This window comes from Alexandromys fortis, unplaced genomic scaffold (assembly GCF_014885135.2).
Source record: "Alexandromys fortis isolate MF-2015 unplaced genomic scaffold, M_Fortis_MF-2015_v1.1 scaffold_10, whole genome shotgun sequence".
Classification (NCBI taxonomy): domain Eukaryota; kingdom Metazoa; phylum Chordata; class Mammalia; order Rodentia; family Cricetidae; genus Alexandromys; species Alexandromys fortis.
This window is the reverse complement of record NW_026067895.1, coordinates 19,908,388-19,932,816: the sequence shown is the minus strand read 5'-3', so window position 1 is coordinate 19,932,816 and position 24,429 is coordinate 19,908,388. Positions and strand designations below refer to the sequence as shown.

Below are 24,429 nucleotides of genomic sequence, written 5' to 3'. Positions count from 1 at the left end.
GCGATCGGTCTTTATTTGCTCAGACACTGGCTGATTCATTCCTCCATTCAAGCCTGGCTGTCCACCTGTCTCTGCTTCCCTAGCGCTGGGGTTAAAGGTGTGCACCACCACCTGGTTCTAAAACTTTTCAAATTACCCCAATTCCCACACAGGGTTTCTGTGTAGCCGTAGCTATCTTGGAACTTCCTTTTTTTTTTTTTTTTTGGGTTTTTCGAGACAGGCTTTCTCTGTAAGCTTTGGAGCCTGTCCTGGAACTAGCTCTGTAGACCAGGCTGGTCTCGAACTCACAGAGATCCGCCTGCCTCTGCCTCCCGAGTGCTGGGATTAAAGGCGTGCGCCACCATCGCCCAGCCAGCTGGAACTTCCTTTGTAGGCTGGCCTAGAACTCAGAGATCAGCCTGTCTCTGCCTCCCAAGTGCTGGTATCAGAGGTATGTGCCACCACACCTAACTCAAATTATAATTTCTAGTCTTTTGCAGATCAATAATTTTATAAAGATTAAAAATTTGCATTATTAATTTTTTTGATAGTGCTGGGTAGGCTTGCTTATTGCTTGGTAATTGCTCTACCACTGAGTGGCATCCTCACTTTCTTTTTCCCCTTTTCCACTGGATGGAACAGAGTGTGAAGACAGAGCCCATTAGCAGAGCGCACTTTGTAGACTCCTGTGTATGCTGGCCCATCATTCTAGGACTCCCGGTATCCATGTTATGGGAATAGCAACTGTGAGCTGAGCGAGTGCCTAGGTGGAGAGGACAAGTAATAGCAGTAACTATTTCAGGCCACAACCCAGTAGGCCAGGAAACACAGGGTGTGTCCTGGGGTGTTAGGGGGCGGTGAACGGCAGTATTCTCCAGGGACCTCTGCACACTTTCCATCACTGGAGTCTGCTAACTGGACAGGACAGGTGGTAAAAGCACAGTCGAGAACTAATAGTTAAAAGCTTTGGGAAATTTATTTGCAAGTTTTCTTTCCTCAACCTGCAAACAACTGGATCACATCATACGTGGGCATGCACTCAGGAAACAGCAAGCAAACACTTCAGTATCATCTTAGATGAAGCAGGAAGATAAAGCAGCTTAAATAGACTTCGGAGTGAGACTGGGGGATACCTGTACCAGCACTCTCTTCTCATGGAACACTGAGGACTGATTACATACAGGTCATCAGCACATGGAAATAGAAAATACACCACTTTTTTTCCTTCTAGAGAAAAAATATGACTGAGATTTGGAAACTTATCAAGAATGTTTTTGACATAGAAAACAAAAATATATTTCTCTTTATAAGCTAAGCAGACTGAATTTGATGAATTTTTAGGACCACCAACGTCATCTCGGATGGTGTAAACGTTCAAACACATCTTACTTTTATCATAAAGATCTGAATAAGTACGGCCACAACAGTCAACATTTTACATTTATGCTGCACCCTGACACTATCAGACTCAAAATACACTGTTTTCCTGAAATTATGATTTACTATACTCTCAATGAATTTCTCAAGGACCATTCAACACATTTACACTACTCCAGTAATTATCATGCTACCCAGAAAACAAGTAAACAGTTTATTAAGAATTAAGTGAGGGCATGGAATGTGATACAAGTGAGACACAGACGGGCGGAAGAGCACCACACACACAAATTAAATTCACTTCAAAAAAAAAATCACAAGGCAAAAGAAAAAACAATTCCATCATTATAAAGTAAGATATTTCATGCAAAGCACTAAACCACACCCCAAACTCCCAGCTCCCAATAAACATTGCCATGCTAGCATTTGCCACAGTGGGAACAACACAAGTAAGCAATGGGTCAGAGGAGGTAACACAGCTCCTAACAACATGATTCTACATGAGAAACAATTCCAGATCCACGCAGAGTATAATATAGGCCAAACTTGAGAAGTATGTAAATATAAACCCCATTAATTAATTTCACTATCTTTTAACTATAAAACCCAAAAGCTTACAGAACCTGAAAATTTTTATAAAATTTGGCATACTCTTTTTATGTTTCAAGAAATGATTTTAGGATCACATTTGTAATTAATAGAGAGCGATATAAAAGCACTTCCAGATCAGGTTTTAACCACTTAATCCTTAACAATTTACATCAGAGGAATAAATCCAGAAATACATTTCTCTTAATTCATAGACAATAAATTTGACTTTTGAGCAACTATATGTACAAGTTTCTATAAAGAGCAGTTAATTAAGAGACAAGTAAATGTGAAACAAAGATAAAGTGTTGCAGAGAGGAAAGAGGACATCCTCATTTACAAAGACTTAGGTGGGTAAAGTCTCTCCTTGATTTCTGAGTGTACTGCAGGAAGGTAGGCCTCTGTGCAAGATGGTGATTATAGGGCTTACATTAGAACAGTCTAGAGTGGCCTGTCATGGAAAGCAACTTCTCCCACAGCTGTCATGCTGAACATAAGCCCGTGACGGTGTATTTCCAACTGGGCAGAATGCCTTGGCAGGAGTAGGAAGCACTGGGTTTGTCCATTTCAGAGGCTACCCACAGCCCATAGACGGATATACTCACACTCATGGTTCTGGGTTATGTTTACTCATGATAAGTAGACTTGGCCATAAATACAACCAAAAGATCAAGAAAAACTTAGAGAGAGAGAGAGAGAGAGAGAGAGAGAGAGAGAAAAGAAAAGACCTACTCCCACTATCCCTCCCTTTTAGACTGAGGTCGTTAGAACTGATTGGGAAATTGCTCAGGACTGCCTTCCCCTTAACTAAAACTGAACTTCTACTTACATTCCAAAATCAGAGCCAAGGCTTAGGCCTCTTGAGACCTTGCGGGAGCGTGTTCTGATGTTCAGAACATCAGAAAGCTCTCTAAAGCAAGAACTTGAGTTTGAGGCCATCGAAAAGGCCTCTTGAGCCACCAGTCCCCACCAGAGCTCTCTGGAATGTATGCCTTGTAGATACAAAGGCATCACAAAAGGAATTCCCAGAGTAGTCACAAAATTCTTAAATGAGAAAGTATTTCTTGTGAGAGAAATGCTTCCATCAGGCAAATTAAATTTGATAAATCAATGTTTTCCCACTAAGTCTCCACCAGCAACCGAGCAGCCTCTGGAATCAAATGTAGCGATCACTCAGGCGATGACAGATGAAAACACAGATGAGCAACACATATGAAAATACTCTGTAAACCGCTGCAGCTCTAGAACAGTTTATAGTACAAAGCAATGTAAATAAATATCGGGCTAGTACAAAAGCTCTTATTTACATTTTACAAATGAAATTGTATTCAGTGTAAATGCTGTGTTTTAAAGAACACAGGACTGATTAGTAAAATGAGTTCTGTTGAGGGCATCACCATTTTTGTTAGAATCAATACACAATGTATAAAAGATTCAAGTTAACTGTTTATAATTTAGTACAGATAAACCCAGTTGAACCTGGAATGGCATCTGTTAAAGTGCTGAGAAACAGGAAATACTTAGAAACACTGTACATTATTAAAGCTTTATCAAGTCAGAATGTTAAGCTTCTTTCACATTTTTATCGCTTTTGCCACAGGCTTGTAGCCAGGATGATTTTTTTTCCAGCCAAGGAGTGAACCTTAAGAGGCCATCAGCTGCTTGGGACGTTAGGTTTGGTGGAATTGGTTTCAGCCGTCAACCATACCTTCAGGCCTGACAATCTGGTAAGTAATTAAATATTCAGGATAAGCCTGGAAGAGAAAGATTAGTTCAAGTGTTAAGGTGTCTTTGCATAAGCATCCCAAACCTTGAAGAGTCTGCAGACCAGAACTACCTGGGGATATTTCTCGAAATATTCCCACCCTGATTCTACTCCTTGAGGTCCTCTCAGCAGGCAGGTCTAGGGTGGGTATTAAGTCATGTCTGCTGCTGTCAGTATCTGAGGGAATTCTGCCACCAACCCTGACTTAGGATGCTGCTCTAGACCAGCACTTCAATAGGGTTTTGTCACTGACAGCAAGAAAGAATTGAACATCACTGCTAAATTTTATAGAAAAAAGGGGGAAAAGATCCAGTAATGACCGACAAACTTTGAACAGGTTAGATAGGTTTATCAACTTTTTTTTTTCTCATTTTGAAAATCTATGCCAAATATTTTATTTGTAAATTTCCAAGCCTGAAATTATCCTCCCCACACCCAAATCCAGTTAAGGCAACATGTAAGAGCCACACACTGCTGAAGAAAAACAGAAATGAAGTACCTGCTCTCCTCTGTAAATCACATACTCGGCTAACGCCAGGCCGTTTACACTGGGCCGCCCAGTGACTGAGTGATGGCCGGGAGGAGAATGTGCCATTTTCATTGCACTGAACTGCAGGAAAGACTTTCCTAAGGTCACTCGGCAAAAGAGCAGCTGCCTAAAACATGAAAAGGAAAATTTCACCCTGAAAACAGATCGAACACACAAACCCAGAACAGTAAAGTTTTATGTCAATAACTATTTCCAGACAACCAGTAAGTATTGTGTTCCAACAACAGCTTAGGGGAGCCAGAGAACACTGCACAGAAGATAAGTCAAACTCAAGCATTCAATTTACAGAATTTGAAATTCTGTAGCCCCTAAACAGTACAGATTTGTGACCCAAAACAAAAATGGTAATTCATACCTAGAAGGTACCTCCTGATATAAAACCTAAGCCTAAACGTAGGGGAAATAATGGCAGAAAAGCTGGGCCTAGTGAATACTAGCACTCAGGAGGCCGAGGCAGGAGGTTTGAGGACAGCCTGGGATAGAGTGAGACTTGTGTTGTTGTCCCCCACCCCCCCCACACATACAATGTGGGGGGGGGGAGAAAGAGAGGGAGGCAGACAGACAGGAAACCAGTAAAGTGAGACTTTCTATGTGTGGATATGATGTGGGGAGAGGAGTATTAATTCTTATTTTTTGTTTCTGTTTTTGTAGACAAGGTTTCTCTGTGTAGCCCTGGCTGTCCTGAAACTCCCTCTGTAGACCAAACTAGCCTTGAACTCAGAGATCTGCCTTTCTCTGCCTCCCAGGCCAGGGATTAAACATGGTGCCTAGACAGAAGTATTGCTCTAGCAATGCTTCACCCAGGAACTTGGTGGAAAATCCAGTGCTATCGTCTCATCCCAGCCATGCAAGAGGTGGGGCCTAGAGGTCTGCATGCTTGTTTTGTTGTTTTTCAAGATTTTTATATTATGTGTGTGGGTATTTATTTATGTTGGGAATATTATTTTGAGGTGTGTGGCTTTTCTTTATGCAGCACTTAACTCTGTGAAGCTGTGTTACTGTGCCTGTCTAAAACACCTGATGGTCCTATTAAAGAGCTGAATGGCCAATAGCGAGGCAGGGCTAGCAGGCAGAGAGTATAAATAGAAGGAGAAATCAGAGTGGAGGAGGAGGACACCAGGGTCCAGTCACCCAGCTACACAGCAAGCCACGGAGAAAGAAGTAAAGAAAGGTATAGAGAAATAGAAAAATAAAAGCCCAGAGGCAAAAGGTAGTTGGGATAATTTAAGAGAAGCTGGCAAGAAGTAAGTTAAGGCTGGGCATTCATAACTAGGAATAAACTTCTGTATGTGATTTATTTGGGAGCTGGGTAGTGGGTCCCTCAAAAAGCCAAAAGGGTAAAACATCACACACATATTGTATGTATGTATGTATGTATGTATGTATGTATGTATATATGTATGTATGTATGTATTATGTGTATGCCTGCTCAAGGAGGCCAGAAGAAGGTGTCAAATCTCCTGGCATTGGGAATTACAGATGGTTGTGAACCACATGGGCAAAAAGAATTAAAACCTTGGTCTTCTTTTTACTGCTGTGCCTCTTCTCTACACTCAGCAGTCTGCATTTTAACAAACTTTCAAGGTAATTCTGACATATCCTAAGGCTTGAAAAGTATTGCTCAGGCCTGAAAAATCAGGGCCCTAACTGTGGAATAAATCTTAGTAACCAATGTTATTTGATCTCTCAAATGGCGAAAGAAACTTTATGTGCCTACAAAAATTTTATAAATTAGCGTTGTTACCTAAATGATTTAAAGAACTGAGAATAGGCAACTAACTAAAAGAGGGGAGGTAGAAAGTCATTTAATAACTACATTCTAAAGAGAATTAAAGCATTTTATGGATGTAATGTTAGAAAGAGGCTTAGGATACTATAATGAAAAAGAAGTTCCTACAGGAATTATCATAAAATTAGTAACTAGACAACCAATAGCATTGTGTGTTTATGTGAGTGTATCTGATGGGCACTAAACCCAAAACCCCACGCCTATCCCTAGATCGATAACAAGATTTTTCTGGAATCTACAGGTCTGCAATATTCAAAGGCTTTAGTGCTCAATGTCCTTCTACTCAGCATTTGTGGATTCCCCCCACCTGCCACTCTGCCTCTCTTTAGACACAGAGATTCACCTGCCTCTGCCTCAAGAGTTTTGGGATTAATGGCAAAACATGTTCCACCATGTCTGGCTATTTTTTCCTGCGTGAGCTAGGGTTAGCTCTGTTTGCCTAGGTAGCCTTGAACTCCTAACGTCCCATTCTCATCTGTCAACACAGTGGGACAGTAGGTGTGCACTACCTTGCTGGCTCACCTCAGCACCACTCCCCTAAATTTATTTATTATGTATACAGTGTTCAGCCTGCATGAATGCCTGCAGGCCAGAAGAGGGCGCCAGATCTCATTATAGATGGCTGTGAGCTACCACATGGTTGCTGGGGATTGAACTCAGGACCTCTGGAAGAGGAGCCCAGTGCTCTTAACCACTGAGCCACCTCTCCAGCCCCCAAAGTTTCCTATTCCATATCCTTTTTTGTTTTGTTTGTTTTTTTGGTTTTTCAAGACAGGGTTTCTAATTTGAGACAGGGTATCTAAGTGTAGCCTTGGCTATCCTGAAATTTGCTCTGTAGTCTAGGGTGGCCTCAAACTCAGAGATCTACCTGCTTCTGCCTCCCAAGTGCTGGGATTAAAGGTGTGTGCCACCACTGCCTGGCTCAAATAATTCTTCATCATCACCATCACCATCATCATCATCATCATCATCTGCATTGCTGCTTTGCCTGCATGTATGTCTGTGTGATGGTATCAGGTCCTCTGAAACTGGAGTTACAGTTGTGAGGTGCTGGGAATTGAACCCAGGTCCTCTGGAAGAACAGTCATTACTTTTAACCGCTGAACCATCTCCAGCCCCAATAAATGTAATTACATTTTTTGTTTGTTTTTGAGAGAGGGTTTCTCTGTATAGCTTTGGAATCTGTCCTGGAACTTACTCTGTAGACCAAGTTGGCCTCGAATTCACAGAGATCCACTTACCTCTGCCTCCCCCGCCCCTCCCCCATGCTGGGATTAAAAGTGTGCGCCACCACCCAGCTCACCTCAGTATTCTTTATGAAGTACAGCATTCAAATGAGAAATTGAATAACTGCTTAGAATCATGCTGGCCCATTCAGATCCTCCAGTAAATATTAGCTATTATTTTAACTTGTGAGGAGACAGTTTTATCTGGATCCTTCACATTGTCAGATATGCTTTGCCCTTCAAGTTTCTCAAATATATAATCAGTTTTCATCTAATTATTACCAAAACAAGTAATAAAAAACTCACCTGTGGCAAATGTAACAAGATCTGTCTTTGTGAATTGGACATCCAGTGCCACCTCCAATTCCATATACATACTGATTGCTTTTGGAAGAGTTTTCAGCAAAATAAATTCCAGCTCCAAACATGCCACCTATGTATGCATGCCTTTCATCAAAGCCCTTGTGGATAATTGCGTTCACAAAAGGAGACCCTAAAATACAAATAGGTGGGAAATAACAACTTAGAAAGCAAAACTAAAGCTTTTGGTAAGATAACTTTTCTAAGAAACTACGATTAAACTCAGGGCTTTGGGCATGCCAGTCAAGCACCGAGTCACACACCCAGCCCTGAACGTTAAATTCTTTGTTTTTGAGACAGTGTGTTTCTATACAGCCCTGGCTGTCCTGGAACTCACTATGCTGACCAGACTGGCCTTGAACTCAGATATTCACCTGCTTCTAACTCCTAGTGCTGAGTTAAAGGTGTCTGTCACCACACCTGGTCCCTGAATATTAATTCTTGAAAATGAACCACTATTGAAAACACTATCAGCTGGCTTGTTATTTTTTAATTTTTTGTTTTTGTTGAGACAGGGTTTTTTTTGTGTAATAGCTCTGGCTGTCCTGGGACTCACTCTGTATACCAGGCTGGCCTCAAACTCACAGAAATCCACCTGTCTCTGCCTTCTGAGTGCTGGGATTAAAGATGTCTGTCTGCCCTACCACCTGGTGCCATTTTTAAATTTTTAAAAAATACTTTATTTTCAATTATGTGTATGTCTGTGTGAGTTGTGTACATAAGTGCAGGTGTCTGCAGAGGACAGAGGGTGCTGTAGTCTCTGAAGCTGGAGGTACAGCAGTATGTGCTCATTACTGCTAAGCTGTCTCTTCAGACCCTGGCTTGTTATTTTTAGAGAAGGATTCCTAGTAGTAACAGAAATTCTAATAGGGTTGTGGTTAAGATGCTAAAGGACAGATTCAATCAGGAAAAAAAAACCCAACAAAACCCCAACATATTATTCGAAATAACTGATGTAAAAGTTATCAAATCCCAGAGTCAAACATAAACAAATCCAGGACTGAGAGTGTCACAGTTCACTTCATATAGCAAAGCTAAACAAATACAACCAGGTCTTGCAATTCCCAGCAACCACAAGGTGGCTCACAACCATCTATGACTGAGATCTGGTGCCCTCTTCTGGCCTTCAGGCATACATGCAGGGAGACTACTGTATACATAATAAATAAATCTTTAAAAACAAAACCAGTAGTCTATTCACTAAGAGAAAAGAAAATATACTGTATTTTATTTTACAGAAATATTGAAAATAGAGCTATATTTTGAATTACTCCAAAAAATAAAACAAACAAACTCACCATTTATTTAGTTTAAAACACACAAACACACACACACAAACAAGAAACAACAAAAAACATTCAACAGCAGACTTGGTGGAATATGCCTGTAACTCCAGCACTTGGGAGATAGAGACAGAAGTATCAGAAGTTTATGGTCATCCTCCACTACACACAGTTTGAGGCTAGCTTTGGCTACAAGAGATGCTATCTAAAACAAGATAATGCATTCATTATAACACCAAGTTAATAAGTAATAAGTTAACACCAAGTTAATAAGTGTCATGAAATTATTGTCATGACCTTTTATGGCTTTAAAATGAGTACAAGAATCTGTCCAGTTATAACTATTCTAATAGGAGACTGTCAAGCTTAACACTTTTATCAATCTTTATAGTTTCTGAAGGGCCTATGGGCAAGATACCCAAAGGCTTTGATAAACAATGTGAAAAACCTATATTTAGCTCTGCTATAAACCTGAAAAGACCAACACCTGCCAACTCAGGAAATAAAACCATCTTTTTAAGCACGACAAATCATGGTGCTTTCAGTCCCAGAAGCATTTCCAGTAACCTTTCTGGGTTCAAAGACAATTGTGTGTGTGTGTGTGTGTGTGTGTGTGTGTGTGTGTGTGTGTGTGTGTGTTTAGATTAGAAGGAAGTTAAATGTGGTTTTGACACATTAAACAGAATGTGAGGGCCAAAGGCAGGTGGATTTTTGTCAATTTTAGGCTAGCCTGTGCGCTGGCAGTGAGAACTTTTCTCAAAACTAAACAATAGAATAGAATGTATTCAATCTACAAAGATGATTTTCATGTCTTTATCTAATTAACAAGCTATAAGTAAAATGCAACTTTTCAGCGTGATCTAAACATCAAACCTCTGTAAAGAAAACAAAACAAAAAACCCAAACAAACAAACAAACAAACAAAAAAAAGAAAACAAAAAAGAAAGGAATGGTCAGCACTCTTTTTTTTTGTTTTGTTTTTCAAGACAGGGTTGTCCTGGAACTCACTGAGATAGATCCACCTGCCTCTGCCTCCAGAGTGCTGGGATCAAAGGCGTGCACCACCATCAACAGGCCAGCATTCTGATTTCTGCTTTTTCCTATCAAGGGAATTCACTAAAAATTCTGTCTGTCTGTCTCTCTCTCTCATTCATTGTGTGTGCCTGCCCGCATGCCAGCACACACTTCAGAACTTACTTCTCTCCTTCCTTCAGATGGTGGGGACTGAACTCAGGTCATTAGGCTTCTGTGATAAGGCTTTTACCTAATGAGCCATCTTGCTGGCTCCAAACAGGATAATCTTAATTTATAAAAACGTTCACTATCACAATATAAACACAAATGTAAAGTCATAGGAACAATATCTTAGTTAAGAAGATGTAAGCTGCTGAGCAGTGGTGACACATGGCTTTAATCTAGGTACTTGGGAGGTGGATCTCTGCGAGTTTGAGGCCTGTCTGGGCTACACAGAGAAATGCTGTCTCAAAAGGAAAGAAAAGAGGGCAACAACGACAACCACAGCAGTAACGACACACAATCACAGGAGGCCAGGTGAGAACGTACCATGAAATAACATCCTCTCATTCGCATGGTTGTGGTTTTCTTCGGAAACTTCTTTTCTCCGGTGTGTATACCTTTCCCATAATTTCTTGTTACAAACCTTTTGAATCTTTAAAAATTAAATAAAAAATTAAATAATTCTTTTTATCTTACCAAAAAATACCACACAACTAGAAAAGAATCAATTCCCATAAGCTGTGCTCAGACCTGCACATGTATGTGCTTGTGCATACAGTGTGTATCTGTGAGTTTACATGCATGGAACAGCTTTTTCCAAAGGACAAAAAGACTACACATGACCGTGAAGGGGCCAAGAATATTTGAAAATTGCACAAAATACTTCAATTTTAAAATTACTCAAAATAGCAAGTATTACTTAAATAAAAATCATCACTGAAATACCTCAGATATGCTAAACTCCGTAGAGAAGAAAAAGAGCAAAGCACTCCGCGTTCCTGACTTGATCAGACTCAGAATACCACAAACATGAACTAGCGACCCACCACATGTTACCCCCCCTTCTTCCTATTAATCCCTTTTCCTCCAGTTCCTACTGGAGTTATCTCTATGGTCAAATGGACAATTCCAGCACTAAGTGCTACAGGACCTGTGGTCCCTAAGAGCACACATCAGAGCTACAGTTTAGTATTGGCTCAAAAAAAAAAAAAAAAGAAAGAAAAAAATTCAAAATACTGGTAACCAATGTAACCAAGGACCATACATGGCACAAACTGACCTTATAAATTTATAAATATATAAATTAGAACGAAAATAAAGCCATTTTAGCACGCGAACACACACAATTAAATATTGTACTGAAATACCTTTGAGGAGGAGGAAATGCAGCTTTTTCAAACTGAACATAGTAATTTAGAAATCAGCTTCTCTCCTGGTTTCACAGTTCACACACCTCCTTAGATAAGTGCTCCCCTTTGCCTGAATGATCTGACTGTAGCAGACACAAGCCAACTAAGTAAGCCTTAGTGCTGACTAACCTAAAGGATGTATCCACTTCAAGGCATAGTGACACTGTTCAATAAGTTTTTTTTTAAATATTTATTTATTTATTGTGTATACAGTGTTCAGCCTCCTTGTATGCCTACAGGCCAGAAGAGGGCACCAGACCCCATTACAGATGGTTGTGAGCCACCATGTGGTTGCTGGGAATTGAACTCAGGACCTTTGGAAGAGCAGGCAGTGCTCTTAACCTCCGAGCCATCTCTCCAGCCCCCAATAAGTTTGTTTTTTATTTGTTTGATCAAGACCGGATTTCTCTGTGTAATCCTGGCTGTTATGGAACTTGCTCTGTAGACCAGGCTGGCCTTGAACTCAGAGATCTGACTGTCTCCACCTCCTAAGTGCTAGCATTAGGAGGCATGCACCACCATGTTTAACCAAAAATAAATGACTATTTTTTTTAAAAAATTTATTTATTATGTATACAATGTTCTTTTTGCATGCCTGCTTCCATGCTAGAAGAGGGCATCAGATCTCCTTATAGATGGTTGAGAGCAGCCACGTGGTTGATGGGAATTGAACTCAGGACATCTAGAAGAACAGCCAGTGCTCTTAATCTCTGAGCCATCTTTCCAGTTCAAAAATAAATGAATCTTAGAAAAAAAAAAAGCTATGCATGGTGGCCCACACATCTGATCTTAGCACCAGCACTAGGGAGGTTAGTGCAGGAGACTCAAATTCTAGACTTGCCTAAGTAGATAGTGTAACCCTGTCTGAAAAGAAAGAATGAAGAGAGCTTTTGAGAATTTTAAGTCTTGGAGGACACAGTCTTCCCCCTCAGTAGTCCCTGAAGTCATGTCAAAGAGCACTCTGCTGGACAGATTATTATGTTCTTCTTACCACAGTCACTTAAAGCGGGGGCTATGGAAAGTAATGGTCTTGGGAAACTTTACTGTTACCTTGAGGATATTGTATCTGTTGAAGATGCCACCTGCATGACCTCCATCTCTGTGCTCTCGAACAGTACTTTGCATCTGATGGAAAAGAATAAAGAACATAGACATTAGTTTTGCCATTCTGACTTGGGAAACATGGTTTTGATTCATTTGTTCCTATTTTTTGAGAATCCAAGATAAGTTTTAGTATTTTTCTTGAAAGGACAAAAATTCTATAAACTCATGAGTATTACTTTTTTCTTCTTTTGAGACTGGATTTTTCTCTGTGTAGCTCTGCATGTTGTAGAACTTAGGCCAGGCTGGCCTTGAACTCAGAAATCTGCCTGCCTCTGCCTCGAGGGCTGGGATTACCATGAGCATTATCTTCTAGAGATGACTACTGAGCATCCTAAAAACATATTTATAGGTGAAAAGTTACATAATGAAAACTAAGAAGAGAATAAAAAATGTTAAACATAAAAGCAAAACAATGGTTTATCTGTGCTGATATTAGCCTAAATAAAACATAATATATATTTTCTTTAGAGTATGAACTTTAGAAGTAAATCTCACTCAATTTTATATCTGTGCTTAATTTAAACAGATAAAGCACATGTACATCAGAGTGTAAAGAAAGAGGACTCTCCAGCAGGATGTGATGGCACACACCTTTAATCCCAGCATTGGGGAGTCAGAGGTAGCCTGGTCTAGAGAGTGAACTCCAGAACAGCCAGGGCTACATATTGAGACCTTGTTTCAAAAAAAGAAAAAGAAAAAAAAAAATCACAAAGGGGTGTGTATGTGTGTTAACACTATCTACATGCTGAGAAGTGCCTGAGCTCCCTCACTTTGTAATTGCCTTTATAAAGGGAGTGAACACTAGCACTATTTTCCAAATGAGAGTCCCCTCCAACAGAATTCTGGTTCCACACTAACTGAAGTAGTAATCCAAGTACCTAAAATTAAGGATAATTAAGAAATTCATTGTAGGGGGCTAGAGATGACTCGGTGGTTAGGAGTACTAAGTGCTTTTCCAGAGGACCAAGGTTTAATTCTTAGCATCCACATGGCAGTTGCTAACTGTAACTTCAATTCTACGGGAACCAACACCTTCACACAGACACTCATGCAGGCAAAACACCAATGGAAAATATAAGTAAAGTAAGTTAAAAGGAGTGTGTATGTGGGGGAGAAATGCATTGTAAATACTTCCAAATTTTCTAGGTGATGAAAAGAGGGACAAACAAAACAACAATAAACAACAAAAATCCCACATCCAAATAGATCTGGAAATGTCTAGGAAGCACAACTGAGTCAACAACAACATGACCATTTTCTTAAGCGTGATGAACATACCTCTTCCTCCACAGACTGAAATTCTTTATCTTCAGGAGACAGATCTATGAGAATTGTTCCACTACCAGAGTTGTTTAGAGTTAAATATGGATTAAGACCTATGAAATAAAATTTAGAAGTTAAAAAACTGACAATAAAACACCACCAACACAAAACAATCACATGATTTATCAAATACTACCAATTCCCCCAAATCTTAATTTCATAATAATTTAGACTTATAAAAATGCAGAAAGTGCAGACAGGCACACAATTCACCCAGCTTTCCCCAGGGTTATATAGAACTTTATGTAAACATATTACAGTTGTCAAAAATTACTAACACAGGCTTTATCTGGACTTCATAAATTCTTTCTACCAAGTCTCCATCATAACTCTTCCTCATAGTTACAGAATGTGAAAGGATTACTTTATTAAAAGACTGAACAGTTAGTTACTAAAGGAAGTAATTTTAAGAAGAAAGTATGTTTATAAATGCATATATCCTCTTTCTCTTACAGGATCAAAACCATGAGAGCACATTATGTTCAGACTACGAGAGCGAGCGAGCGAGCGAGAGAGAGAGAGTGTGTGTATACCTATCTATATGTGTGTAGGCGCATGTGTCTATGTATACAGAGTTCAGAAGCCAGCATCAGATTCCTCAGCTGAGTTAGAGGCAGTTGCCCAGCTTGTTATTGCTATGTGGGTTCTGAGGTCTGAACTCTGGTTCTCATAATCAGGCAACAGGTACTCTTAACCACTAAGCCATTTCTGTAACTCTACCTCTGCACACTAACTTTTAAAGACTCATTTGTATGTTTGTTTGCATGTATGTATGTATGTGCAATGCCTTCAGAGGCCAGAAGAGGACACCTGGGAGCTGGATCTATTCCAGCTACTCTCTATGAGCTCAAGTAGCCATGTAAACCTGGGTCTTCCACAGAATCAGTACACCATCTCTGCTAGGCCATCTCTTCAGTCCCTCAAGTAACTATTCTTTAACCTAATAGGTTATAGCAGTTTTAGGGACTATTTATCCCTTACTGCTAATGAGTTTATAAACTCTTCAAATTACTTCTTTTAGTAACTGTTCAGCCTGTTATTTTAATAAAGTAATCCTTCATCTTCTGTAACGATGAGGAAGAGTTATGCTGGAGACTTGAACAGCACCAGGCAATTAAAGACCATCCTATAAAAGTCCATAAAGTTTGCTACCTGATTACTGATAACAAATTCTTTAAGAGTTTCAAACAAAATCCTTCTGATTTATTTGTCACATCTGTAATATAGTTTTTATCTTTTAGTATCTACAAAATCACCAAGCTCTGCTGTCCCCCCACTCTCCTTACTTTCCTATTTTACTCCCATTTCAGTTTAATGGAAAGTAAAAAATGTGGTTTTGACCCTTAAGATAATTCACTTTTTTTTTTCAAGACAGGGTTTCTCTAAAGCTTTAGAGCCTGTCCTGGCACTAGCTCTTGTAGACCAGGCTGGTCTCGAACTCACAGAGATCCACTTGCCTCTGCCTCCTGAGTCCTGGGATTAAAGGCGTGCGCCACCATCGCCCAGCTAATTCACATTTTTTTACTTAGCTCTGGTACACACAGGTGCTAACATCTGTTGAGTGAATGTAATTTGCATTTTCCTTCAGCTAACACGTCGACTTTTATTTTATGTGCATTGGTGTTTGCCTGCATGCATGTCTACCTGTGTGAGGGTATCAGATCCCCTGAAACCGGAGTTATAGACAGTTGTGACCTGTCATATGGGTGCTGGGAATTGAACTTGGGTCCTCTGGAAGAGCAGCCAGAGCTCTTAACTGCTGAGCCATCTCTCTAGCCTCTAAATCATTACATATTTTACCAACTGTCTAATATAATTGTTATCTAGTATGTTAATATAAGAAAGACACTCATGCTCCAGATCTTTTAAAATTTTAACACCTTAGAGCTAGTGTAACTTCATTAATTATATCTTCCCACTTTCCAGGAGCTACCATAATCTTAAAATTTCTGCATGAGCCAAGGGATTTTCCTTTGGGTCATATATTTAACAGTAGCATCAGGAAGTTTTAACTATCAATAGAGGCCTTATCTTTGTTCAAAAATCCTACTAAAAAGAGCCTGTCATATGACTTCTGAAGTGTTACACTGAGGCTACTTTTATAGAACACTTAAACTGTCAACCAGTTATCAAAATGAAATACCTTGTTGTCCAGAGATTAGTCTTTCAACCCCTTTAATCAGCTTGTGTCGATGTCCATAAGCATTGATTCCAATCTCTTTCAGCTCCTTGTGCCCCATCTCAACTAGCACGTCCAAGGTGATCTTATAAAAGAGAATAAAATTATTCAGAATGTTTATTTGGTAGACACTTATAGATTTATATTCTTATAATATTCATTTTTATTAAGATATATTTTATGTACATGAATGTTTGTCTGTATGTTCATGCGTGCACTGCTCTTGGGAGCTACAAAATGCTATAATAACCTCCCCATCCCTTACAACTAGAGTTACAGACAACTGTTAGGAATCAAACCGTGGCCACCTCTAGAGCTCCATTTCTTATTATTCTGAATATTTTGAATAGCTTTGACAGGAAAACAAATCATCTGTTAAACTCAAAAAGTTGGAGCAAAATATGTTCAGTCATAAATGTCCTTTCAAATTCCATCCTTCCACCGTACTTTCTCACCACTGCTCTCCATCTAGGCCTTTACACTGCCTGGCACGGCTCCTCCAGAATGTGGACTGGGCTAAGTAGTACCTCTGCATCACTGTTGAAACTCCTACCAAAAATAAATCATTCCTGCTTCATGAAACTGAAGCCATTAATTTTGTTTCATTTCTACAACTTCTATAAAGCCACCCTTAATAAGTCCAGTTAACAGTAATCTCTTTCTTCTTTAAATTTACTAAAATCTTTGTTAGACTGTAAATTTTCATGTTTCTGCTCTACCTCCCTAACTAGATTGCACTTCACTGCAGGTTCAAGTCTATAGTAATTATAATTTCTGAACAATCACAAAAGCAATGATAACAAATAAGTACATGGAGGGCTAGAGAGACAGCTCACTGGTTAAGACACAGCTGGTGGCTCTTTCAGAGGACTGGGGTTTGGTTCCTAGTAACCACGTGGTAGCTTTCAATCATCCAAACTCCAGTTCCAGGGGATCTGACATCCTTTTCTGACCCCATAGGCACCAGGCATGCATGTGGTGCACATACAAGCAGGCAAAACATTCAAACACATTAAATAAATCTTAAAAAGGATAGGTGTGTGTAAACTGGCTACTCAGAAAGCTTAAATGTAGAACTGGCGCACATTCACATTCCTGTCCACTATAGAGAGAGCACTGTCAGGCTTAGAGTGGGTAGTGACTGGATTACAGAACTGAAGAAACGGCTCAAAGATAACTTAATTCAGGACTGAATCAGGCAACCATGTTATCAAAGAGGATGTTCCATTACTACATCTGTCAATTTTCAGACATACTGAACTAAGTGAGACCCCAAAGTCAAGCCAAATCAGGAAGTGACTGATTTCCTGTGTGTTAACACTCTCAGAGCTGCAGCAGATAGATCACTAGTACACCGTACACTCAGCATGGAGGAGGCCCAGGGTTCAGTACCTAGCACTAAACACAGCAGACACGCTATTAAAACATTTCCAAATAGCTTATACGGTTTAAGTAATTTCAAGCATTTTCCAGATTTTGAGTTTCTAAGAAGCACTAAATCAAACAATACAACTCACCTGTTCTCGCTCAAATATATCCATTAAGTGCTCAAGCCCAAGATTCCTTATGAACTGAGTTATACTGAAATCTACTCCTGGATCTGGGAGGAAAAAGTCCAGAACAAAATTCCACATAAGAATAATGTACAACAACACTGTAAACATAAAAGCTCTGTTGTGTTACTATATATGTGAAGAATGTATCAAAGAAGCAAAAATACTAATAGCCACTTATGCTATACTAAAAACTAACAAGAATCCTGTAAACCTGTTTTTTTTTTTTTTTGTTTTTTTTTTTTTGAGACAAGGTCTCACTACACAGCCTTAGCTAGCCTGGAAAGTCCTCTGTAGACCAGGCTGGCCTCAAACTCAGAAATCCGCATGTCTGGGTGTGTGTCATCATGCTCGGCTTAAGAAGTTAAGCAGTGGTTTTCTCAAGTTTAAATTTTCTCATCTTATTTTCATTTAAAAATTTCCTTTTAGCCTTATCTTTAAAAAGAAAAAAAAAATCAGCCTTCAGGTTCCTTTATGACAAAACTAATGAAAAAGTTTTAAATGTTGTATTGAGTAAGATAAGATGAATCTGACCAGTAAAAATTGACATCTAAAGAATGGGGAGGGCTGGGAGACGGCTTAGTGGGCAAAAGGGACCTGCTTTGCAAACCTGGCAACCCAAGTTCAATCCCTGGAACCCACTCAAAGGGGGAAGGAAAGACCCCACTTTTCAAAGCTGCCCTCTGACCTCCAAACACCATGGCACAAGTTTGCACACATGCATGCACACGCATATAATAGGTGGCAGTACCACGTTCACCAACTTTCAACTTAAACTGAGTTTCTATAGGAATTCTATTTACATCATTAATAGAAGAAAATAAAATGTGACTATGCTCAGGCTATGTTATTTATTTCATATAAAGAGTTGTATTTAAGATTGAAAGGACAATTTCCTACCATTCTAAATAGCAAACATGGAGCTACTATATGAGCGATAGTTATTTTTACAGAATTTCTCACCTTCTTTTCTTTCCAAACTGGCAGCACCTTCTGTTGTACTTGAACCAACTACTGAGGACAGTTCAGAAAAACTCCCAGATAAGTTGTCAAGACTGCTAGCTGCAGAAAGGCTTGAAGGGCTGGATGGACCTGAAGACAGAGCATCTGTGGTAGCTCCGGGGCTCCTCACACCATTGAGCACTTGAGGTTTATAGCATGAAGGTAGAGCAGAGGGGGGCATGGCTGCTGTCAAGAGAGCGCTGACATCGTCTGCCTGGGACACATTACAAGGAGATGAAGTCTGTTACAAACAAGGTTTACAATTCTTCGGTGCCTAATAAGATGCAGTAAAAACAGGACAACCTAGCATATTCACACTGGGTCTGTTGTGAAACAAACAGGCTGATACCCAGCTAGCTAAATTGTCACTAAATAGAAAATGTAATTCAGAGCACCCTTTCCAGTCAAAGTGAACAAACTGCTAAACGATGCAAAGTACAATGAACAACATGCGAATTTTGACATCATGGCCGAAAGGCAATGAAATTAATTACAGAACTACTAACTGAAAAAGAGCTTTAACCCTAATACAGTAACTCTTACATTAGCAATTCAACCTATACAAAACTTCAGAAAACAGAACCATTTGTAGATTTTAGAAAACAGTGATTTATTACTCAAAACTAAGAAAACCCTGTTTTTTTTTTTTTTTTTTTGGTAAAAGATAATTTTAATCAAACTGCTAGGAAAGAACAGTCTCTAAATTCAGTGCTAGACCTGCGTCACTAATGACGTACAATTATTTACCATGCTGAAATAATAAACTAAGGAACAGGCTGGAGAGATGGCCCAGAGGGAAGGTAACTGCCAGTAAGCCTCACGACTTGAGTTTGACCCCTGGTTCCCACATGATATAATGAGAGAATGCACTCCCACAAGTTATTCTTTGACTTCTACAGGTATACTGAAGCATATTCAAGCCTCTTCTCCCCAATAAACAATTAAAAAATAATATATAAAAAGATACTAAGTCATAATCAACAGGGATGCTTTCTTGGTTAGTCATTTATAATGTCCACACCCTTACCTTTCTCTTCCTCTTCAATTTGTGCATCTCTTGACCTTACAGTTTGTATATAGTATTTATCTATAAAAAAGACCATTTATTTGGTACGTTTTTGTACCTGAATCTAAAGGCTTTAGATATTACTATAATGCTTAATTTCATGAACCAGATATATTTTATCTCTTACTGATGCTTCTAAACGTTACAGAGTAGGCCACTAGCAAGACTGCAACTGTAAGCAGTAGGGCTGGAGCAGCAGGCAGGCCTAAAGCTCTAAAGCTCATGCGTGCTTTCACTCTCCTAAGAACCATCTTTACAATTTGATTTTGTGGATATGTGTATAATCTGTATGTGTGTATGAGTGTATAAATCTGTGCATGTGGAGGTTAGGAGTCTTAGGTGATGGTCCTCACTTTTGACCATGACTGAGATGGTCTCATCACTACTGTGAAGCTGGGTAGTCGACCCTTGGGTTTCTAGGGAACTCCTATCTTTCACATATGCTCATATTATGTATCCAGATTTTATGTAGGTTCTGGGAATTCGAACTCTCTCACACATGTGCAACAAGTAGTTCACTCGGCTGGCCATCTCCCTAGGCTCTAGGCATTCTCTAGAGCATTTTATTTTTCTTGCCACTAATTATACCTGGTGAATCAATGTTTGGGAGGAATAAGCTCTAAATGCTTCCTTCTTAATCAGTTTGGAACCAAAGAGACATTTCCAAGAAATCCTTGTGCAAATAAGGTTTGGTAATTAGCCTGCTGGGGAACATATCTTTAAATGCAGCCAAACTAAATCAGTTAGTTGGCCAACTGGTTGGAATAGTCTCTCCATAGAAGACATTATATTTCTCATTTCAAAATATTTCTTACAAGGTATGGTGGCACATGCCTGTAATCCCAGCATACTGAGGGGTAGGTAAGAGATGGGTGAAAGGGCTGGAGATGGCTCAGCAGTTAAGAACCCTTACTTTTCTTCCAGAGACTCAGATTCAGTTTCCAGGCACCCACATCAAGTGGTTTACAACCTGTAACTCCAGTTCCAGAGAATCTGACATTCTCTGGCCTCTTCTGGCATCAGCATACAAGTGGTGCACATAAACACACATAGACGCACACATATGTATAAAAATAAATCTTAAAAAAACAAATAAAAATCCCCAACAACTAACTCCAGGCCAGCCTGATAAACAGCAAGTTCCAGGTTAGCCGGGACTATATCCAGGTAGGACAAAACTTTCCTTCCTTCTACTTTGCTCTGGTGGCAAAGGCGAGGAATGGTGACTGACAGAGATTTGGGAGTGAAAAAGGAGGCTCCCACATGAATGGCCAAGAAAAGAGAAGGAAAGAAAAATCCTCACTTTATTTTATAAACCTTAAAATATATTTTTAAGCATTAATTTTATTTATTTTGTGTGCATGCATGTGTGCCAAGGTACACATGTGGAGGTCAAAAGACAACTTGTGGGAGGCAGCTTTCTCTTCTACCAGGTGGGTCCTGGGATTAAACTCAGGCTGTTAGCTCTGACAGCAAGCACCTGTACCAGCTGAGCCATCTAGCTGGCTCTCACATAGATAGCTCTTGTAGGGTCAACAGTAACAACAGGAAGAAGCAGCAAGGAAGGACACAGAATCTCTGCTAATAGCAGGCTTTGCAACTACACCTTGAGGTGTACTAACTGGGTAAGTTGGTACAATATTCAATTTATAGTATTATGCACTGCAACAAAATTACAGAGGACCGGGGTCTGTTTTATTTCCCAACTGCTGTTCTTTTTCCCATATCCAAAGTATACAGTAACTGACTAATAATTTATCTACTTATCACACCAAAGGACTCCTAAATTTAAATTTGGGCTAAAACCATGCAGACATTTTATGCATGTCACTTGAACTTTCTGAGTTTCAAAGAGCCCATCACTTACTGAAACTAAATCTAAAGGTGTTTGTCCTTCTTGATTTTTAAGAGTAGGATCAGCTCCATGGGCCAACAATAAAGCACAAAGCTGTGTCCGTCCCTTTTGGGCTGCTTCATGTAACGGTGTGAAAGCCCATTTGTCCGTGGCATTGACACACGCATTGTACTTTATCAGTAAAGCTGCTACGTCTACATGCTGTAAAAGAAAATATTCCTGTTACAGTTGGAAATGTTTTATGGCACTTTACTTAAGAAACTGGTTCTGAGCTGGGCATGGAAGTCCATACCTTTGATCCCAGCACTCAGGAGGCAGAAGTAGGCAGAGAGCTCTGTGAGTTTGAGGCCAGCCTGGTCTACACAGTGAGTTCCTGGACAACCAGAGCTATGTAGAGAGGGTCTGTCTCAAAACAAAACAAATCCTGGCTCTGTATCTACCTACCTTCTTATTTTCAAACTTACTTTGGAAATAAAAAGTAAAGCTACTTCTTCTCAGAATTGTGACTTATGGGTAGTTGCTTAAGAATTACAGTTCAAAATCTAATATAGGAAAATAAAGTAATACAACTTCAGTAATTTCTAAATAATTCTTGTGAATATAAATGTACAAACTAGTAGCCTTCCCCAGTTAGTCAAACTAGACCACTGACAATGGTCAGTGTTAACCAGAACCTTCAGGGTTGCAGGAAGTCTGTAAAAATGTATCTGAATCTCTAAAGATTCCTATGAAACCTATGGATTTTCTGGACACACACACACACAAATCAGTATTTCATCAAGAATAAGGAGACAGGTGCCAAGGACACTACAACAAATGACAAATAAATTGCCATGTCACACAGTCTCCTTCTAACAGATTAAGAACTAAAACTTCTATGTAATTTAACCTGTTTAGTTCTTTGTGAAACAGGTCACACCAAATTCCATTTAAACTGAGATACTGACATCCTCTTTGAAAAATCACACAGATTTTTAAAGGTAACACAGAAGAACTTACCCCATACGATGCTGCATTATGCAAAGGAATGAGTCCTCCTTTGTCTTGGGCATTCACATCAGCTCCATGTTGCAACAAATACTCTGCAACTTCCAAATTATTGTAGCCAGCTAATTCAGGAAAGAAGTAGCATTACTTTCACTTTAAAATGTAGAAAAATCATGTATTACCCATATAGCTAACATATTTTTAAATAGGTATTACTAAATTTTATGTAAATCTTAAATTATTAGTATTTTATCTTGTGGAAAAAACCCCCATTGGCCTAAAACGTTAGAAGCTTTTGGTATTATTTGTTAGTCATTGGTTTTGGAGATCTATCAAATTATAGAAAGACTTTCCTCTATTTAAAAGTTCTCTACCTCCAAATCAGGAGGATCTGCATGACACAGGACAACAGGGTATCCAAGAGGAGCCCCAGTGAGAGCCCTTTATTGGTGGTGTACCAGAAACCAGAGGCCTTGAACCAGATGAATGACCTGTGGCAAGAACACTATCAAGTAAAGATAAATGGACAAAGGGTAGGTAAACTGTGTGTCTGTCTCATTGGGCCAAACCACAGTTTACATGATCAGATTCTTCCTTGTTTTGCTTTTTTCTTTTAAATTTGGCTTTGGGGGATTTGCAAGGGCAGAAGGAGGACACGAGGGGCAGGGTGATAAGTGGTATCGGAATGCATGATGTGAAAGCACAAAGAACCAAAAACAAATTAAAAAATAAAATAAAACTTCCCTACCAAAGGCCCTGACTTCATGTTGTTACATATAATGTCCTAAGCTCAGGTATATGATTCCAAGGGCTAAAAACCACAGGCACCTAATCATCTAGCTGCAAAACAGGAGACATCTCTCTTGGAAGGTTGTAGAAAAAGGCTTCAGCCTAAGGAGAGCACTTAGGAGACAAATGGCAGAGCAACCTTAACACTATGAAGACCAAGAGGAAAGCTCTGAACTCTGAAACATGGCATAACCTGTATTTGGCCAGCTATCTCAGAGTTCTCTTATGGCAAAGTATCTCTAGACACACAATCACAGATGAATTTGTCATTTTCCCCAATATAAAAACAATGATAATGGTTTTAAATGTTTTATCATGTCTATCTTAAAGCTCATGTCATCCGTTTTTAAGGATTTAAAACAATGAAATTGTCACAAGGTGTAGTATTTGTGTGTATTATGTGGGTGAATGTGCGAAGCCAGAGGTAAACATAGTCTTCCTCTATTGCTCTCCTCTTCTGCTCCCACCCCTTGCAATAAGGCTTCTTGGTGTAGTCCTGGTTGTCCTGGAACTTTTTAGATCAGGTTGGCCTCCAATTCAAGAGATGCACTTCCTTCTGCTTCCCAAGTGCTGGGTTTAAAGGTGTGCACCATGATGAGGCTTAGCACCTTTACACTTTAAAAAAAATTGTGTATTATTTATTGTCTGTACACGCTTCTGATGTATAGTCAGAAAATTTGTTGGAGTTGACTCTCTCCTTCATTATATGGGTTCTGGATATTGAATGCAATTTGTCAGGCTCCTGTGAGGAGTACCTTTACCCACTGAGGCATCTCACAGATCCCCCACCTGATTATTTGAGGCAAGGTCTCTTCACTGAACTTGGAGTCCACTCATTCAGCTAGTCAGGTAGTCAGCAAGCTGCAGAAATGTTCTATCTTTGCCCTCAGTGCTGGCCATGTGAACTCAAGTTTTCATACAGTTTATGACTGAGTTTCTTCACGGCCCAAATATTAACACTATTAGAAGGGGGTAGACACATTTTGTATATAAAATGTATTTGCAACTCCAGGTGGTGGTAGTGCATACCTTTAATCCCAGCCCTCAGAAGGCAGAGGCAGGTGGGTTCTCTGAGTTCAAGGTCTACAGAGCTAGTTCCAGGACAGCCAAGCCTACACAGAGAAAACCTGTCTCAAAAAACAAACCAAACAATGTATTTGCAACTTAAAAAGACAATGTGGACTTAAAATAGTAATGTCAAGGGCTGGAGAGATGGCTCAGTGATTAA

The 24,429-nt window shown here is 39.5% G+C and overlaps 1 protein-coding gene across 2 annotated transcripts in view; it reads right to left on the bottom strand.

Annotated features, from left to right (window-relative positions):
• Nucleotides 1-1,556: 1,556 nt before the first annotated feature.
• Tnks2 (tankyrase 2) overlaps nt 1,557-24,429 on the bottom strand; it is a 58,472-nt gene continuing 35,599 nt past the window's right edge. Inside the window, exons 17-27 of one of the 2 annotated variants that reach the window (XM_050158476.1) lie at nt 22,425-22,534; nt 21,438-21,626; nt 18,466-18,718; nt 17,467-17,549; nt 15,914-16,034; nt 13,726-13,823; nt 12,394-12,468; nt 10,481-10,586; nt 7,581-7,767; nt 4,209-4,365; nt 1,557-3,698 (exon numbers count right to left, since the gene is read on the bottom strand). In XM_050158476.1, the coding sequence (XP_050014433.1) occupies nt 3,636-3,698; nt 4,209-4,365; nt 7,581-7,767; nt 10,481-10,586; nt 12,394-12,468; nt 13,726-13,823; nt 15,914-16,034; nt 17,467-17,549; nt 18,466-18,718; nt 21,438-21,626; nt 22,425-22,534 (1,442 nt within the window). In that variant the 3' untranslated portion in view covers nt 1,557-3,635. The remainder of the gene's footprint in view (nt 3,699-4,208; nt 4,366-7,580; nt 7,768-10,480; nt 10,587-12,393; nt 12,469-13,725; nt 13,824-15,913; nt 16,035-17,466; nt 17,550-18,465; nt 18,719-21,437; nt 21,627-22,424; nt 22,535-24,429) is intronic. The other variant, XM_050158487.1, reaches the window with a different exon arrangement.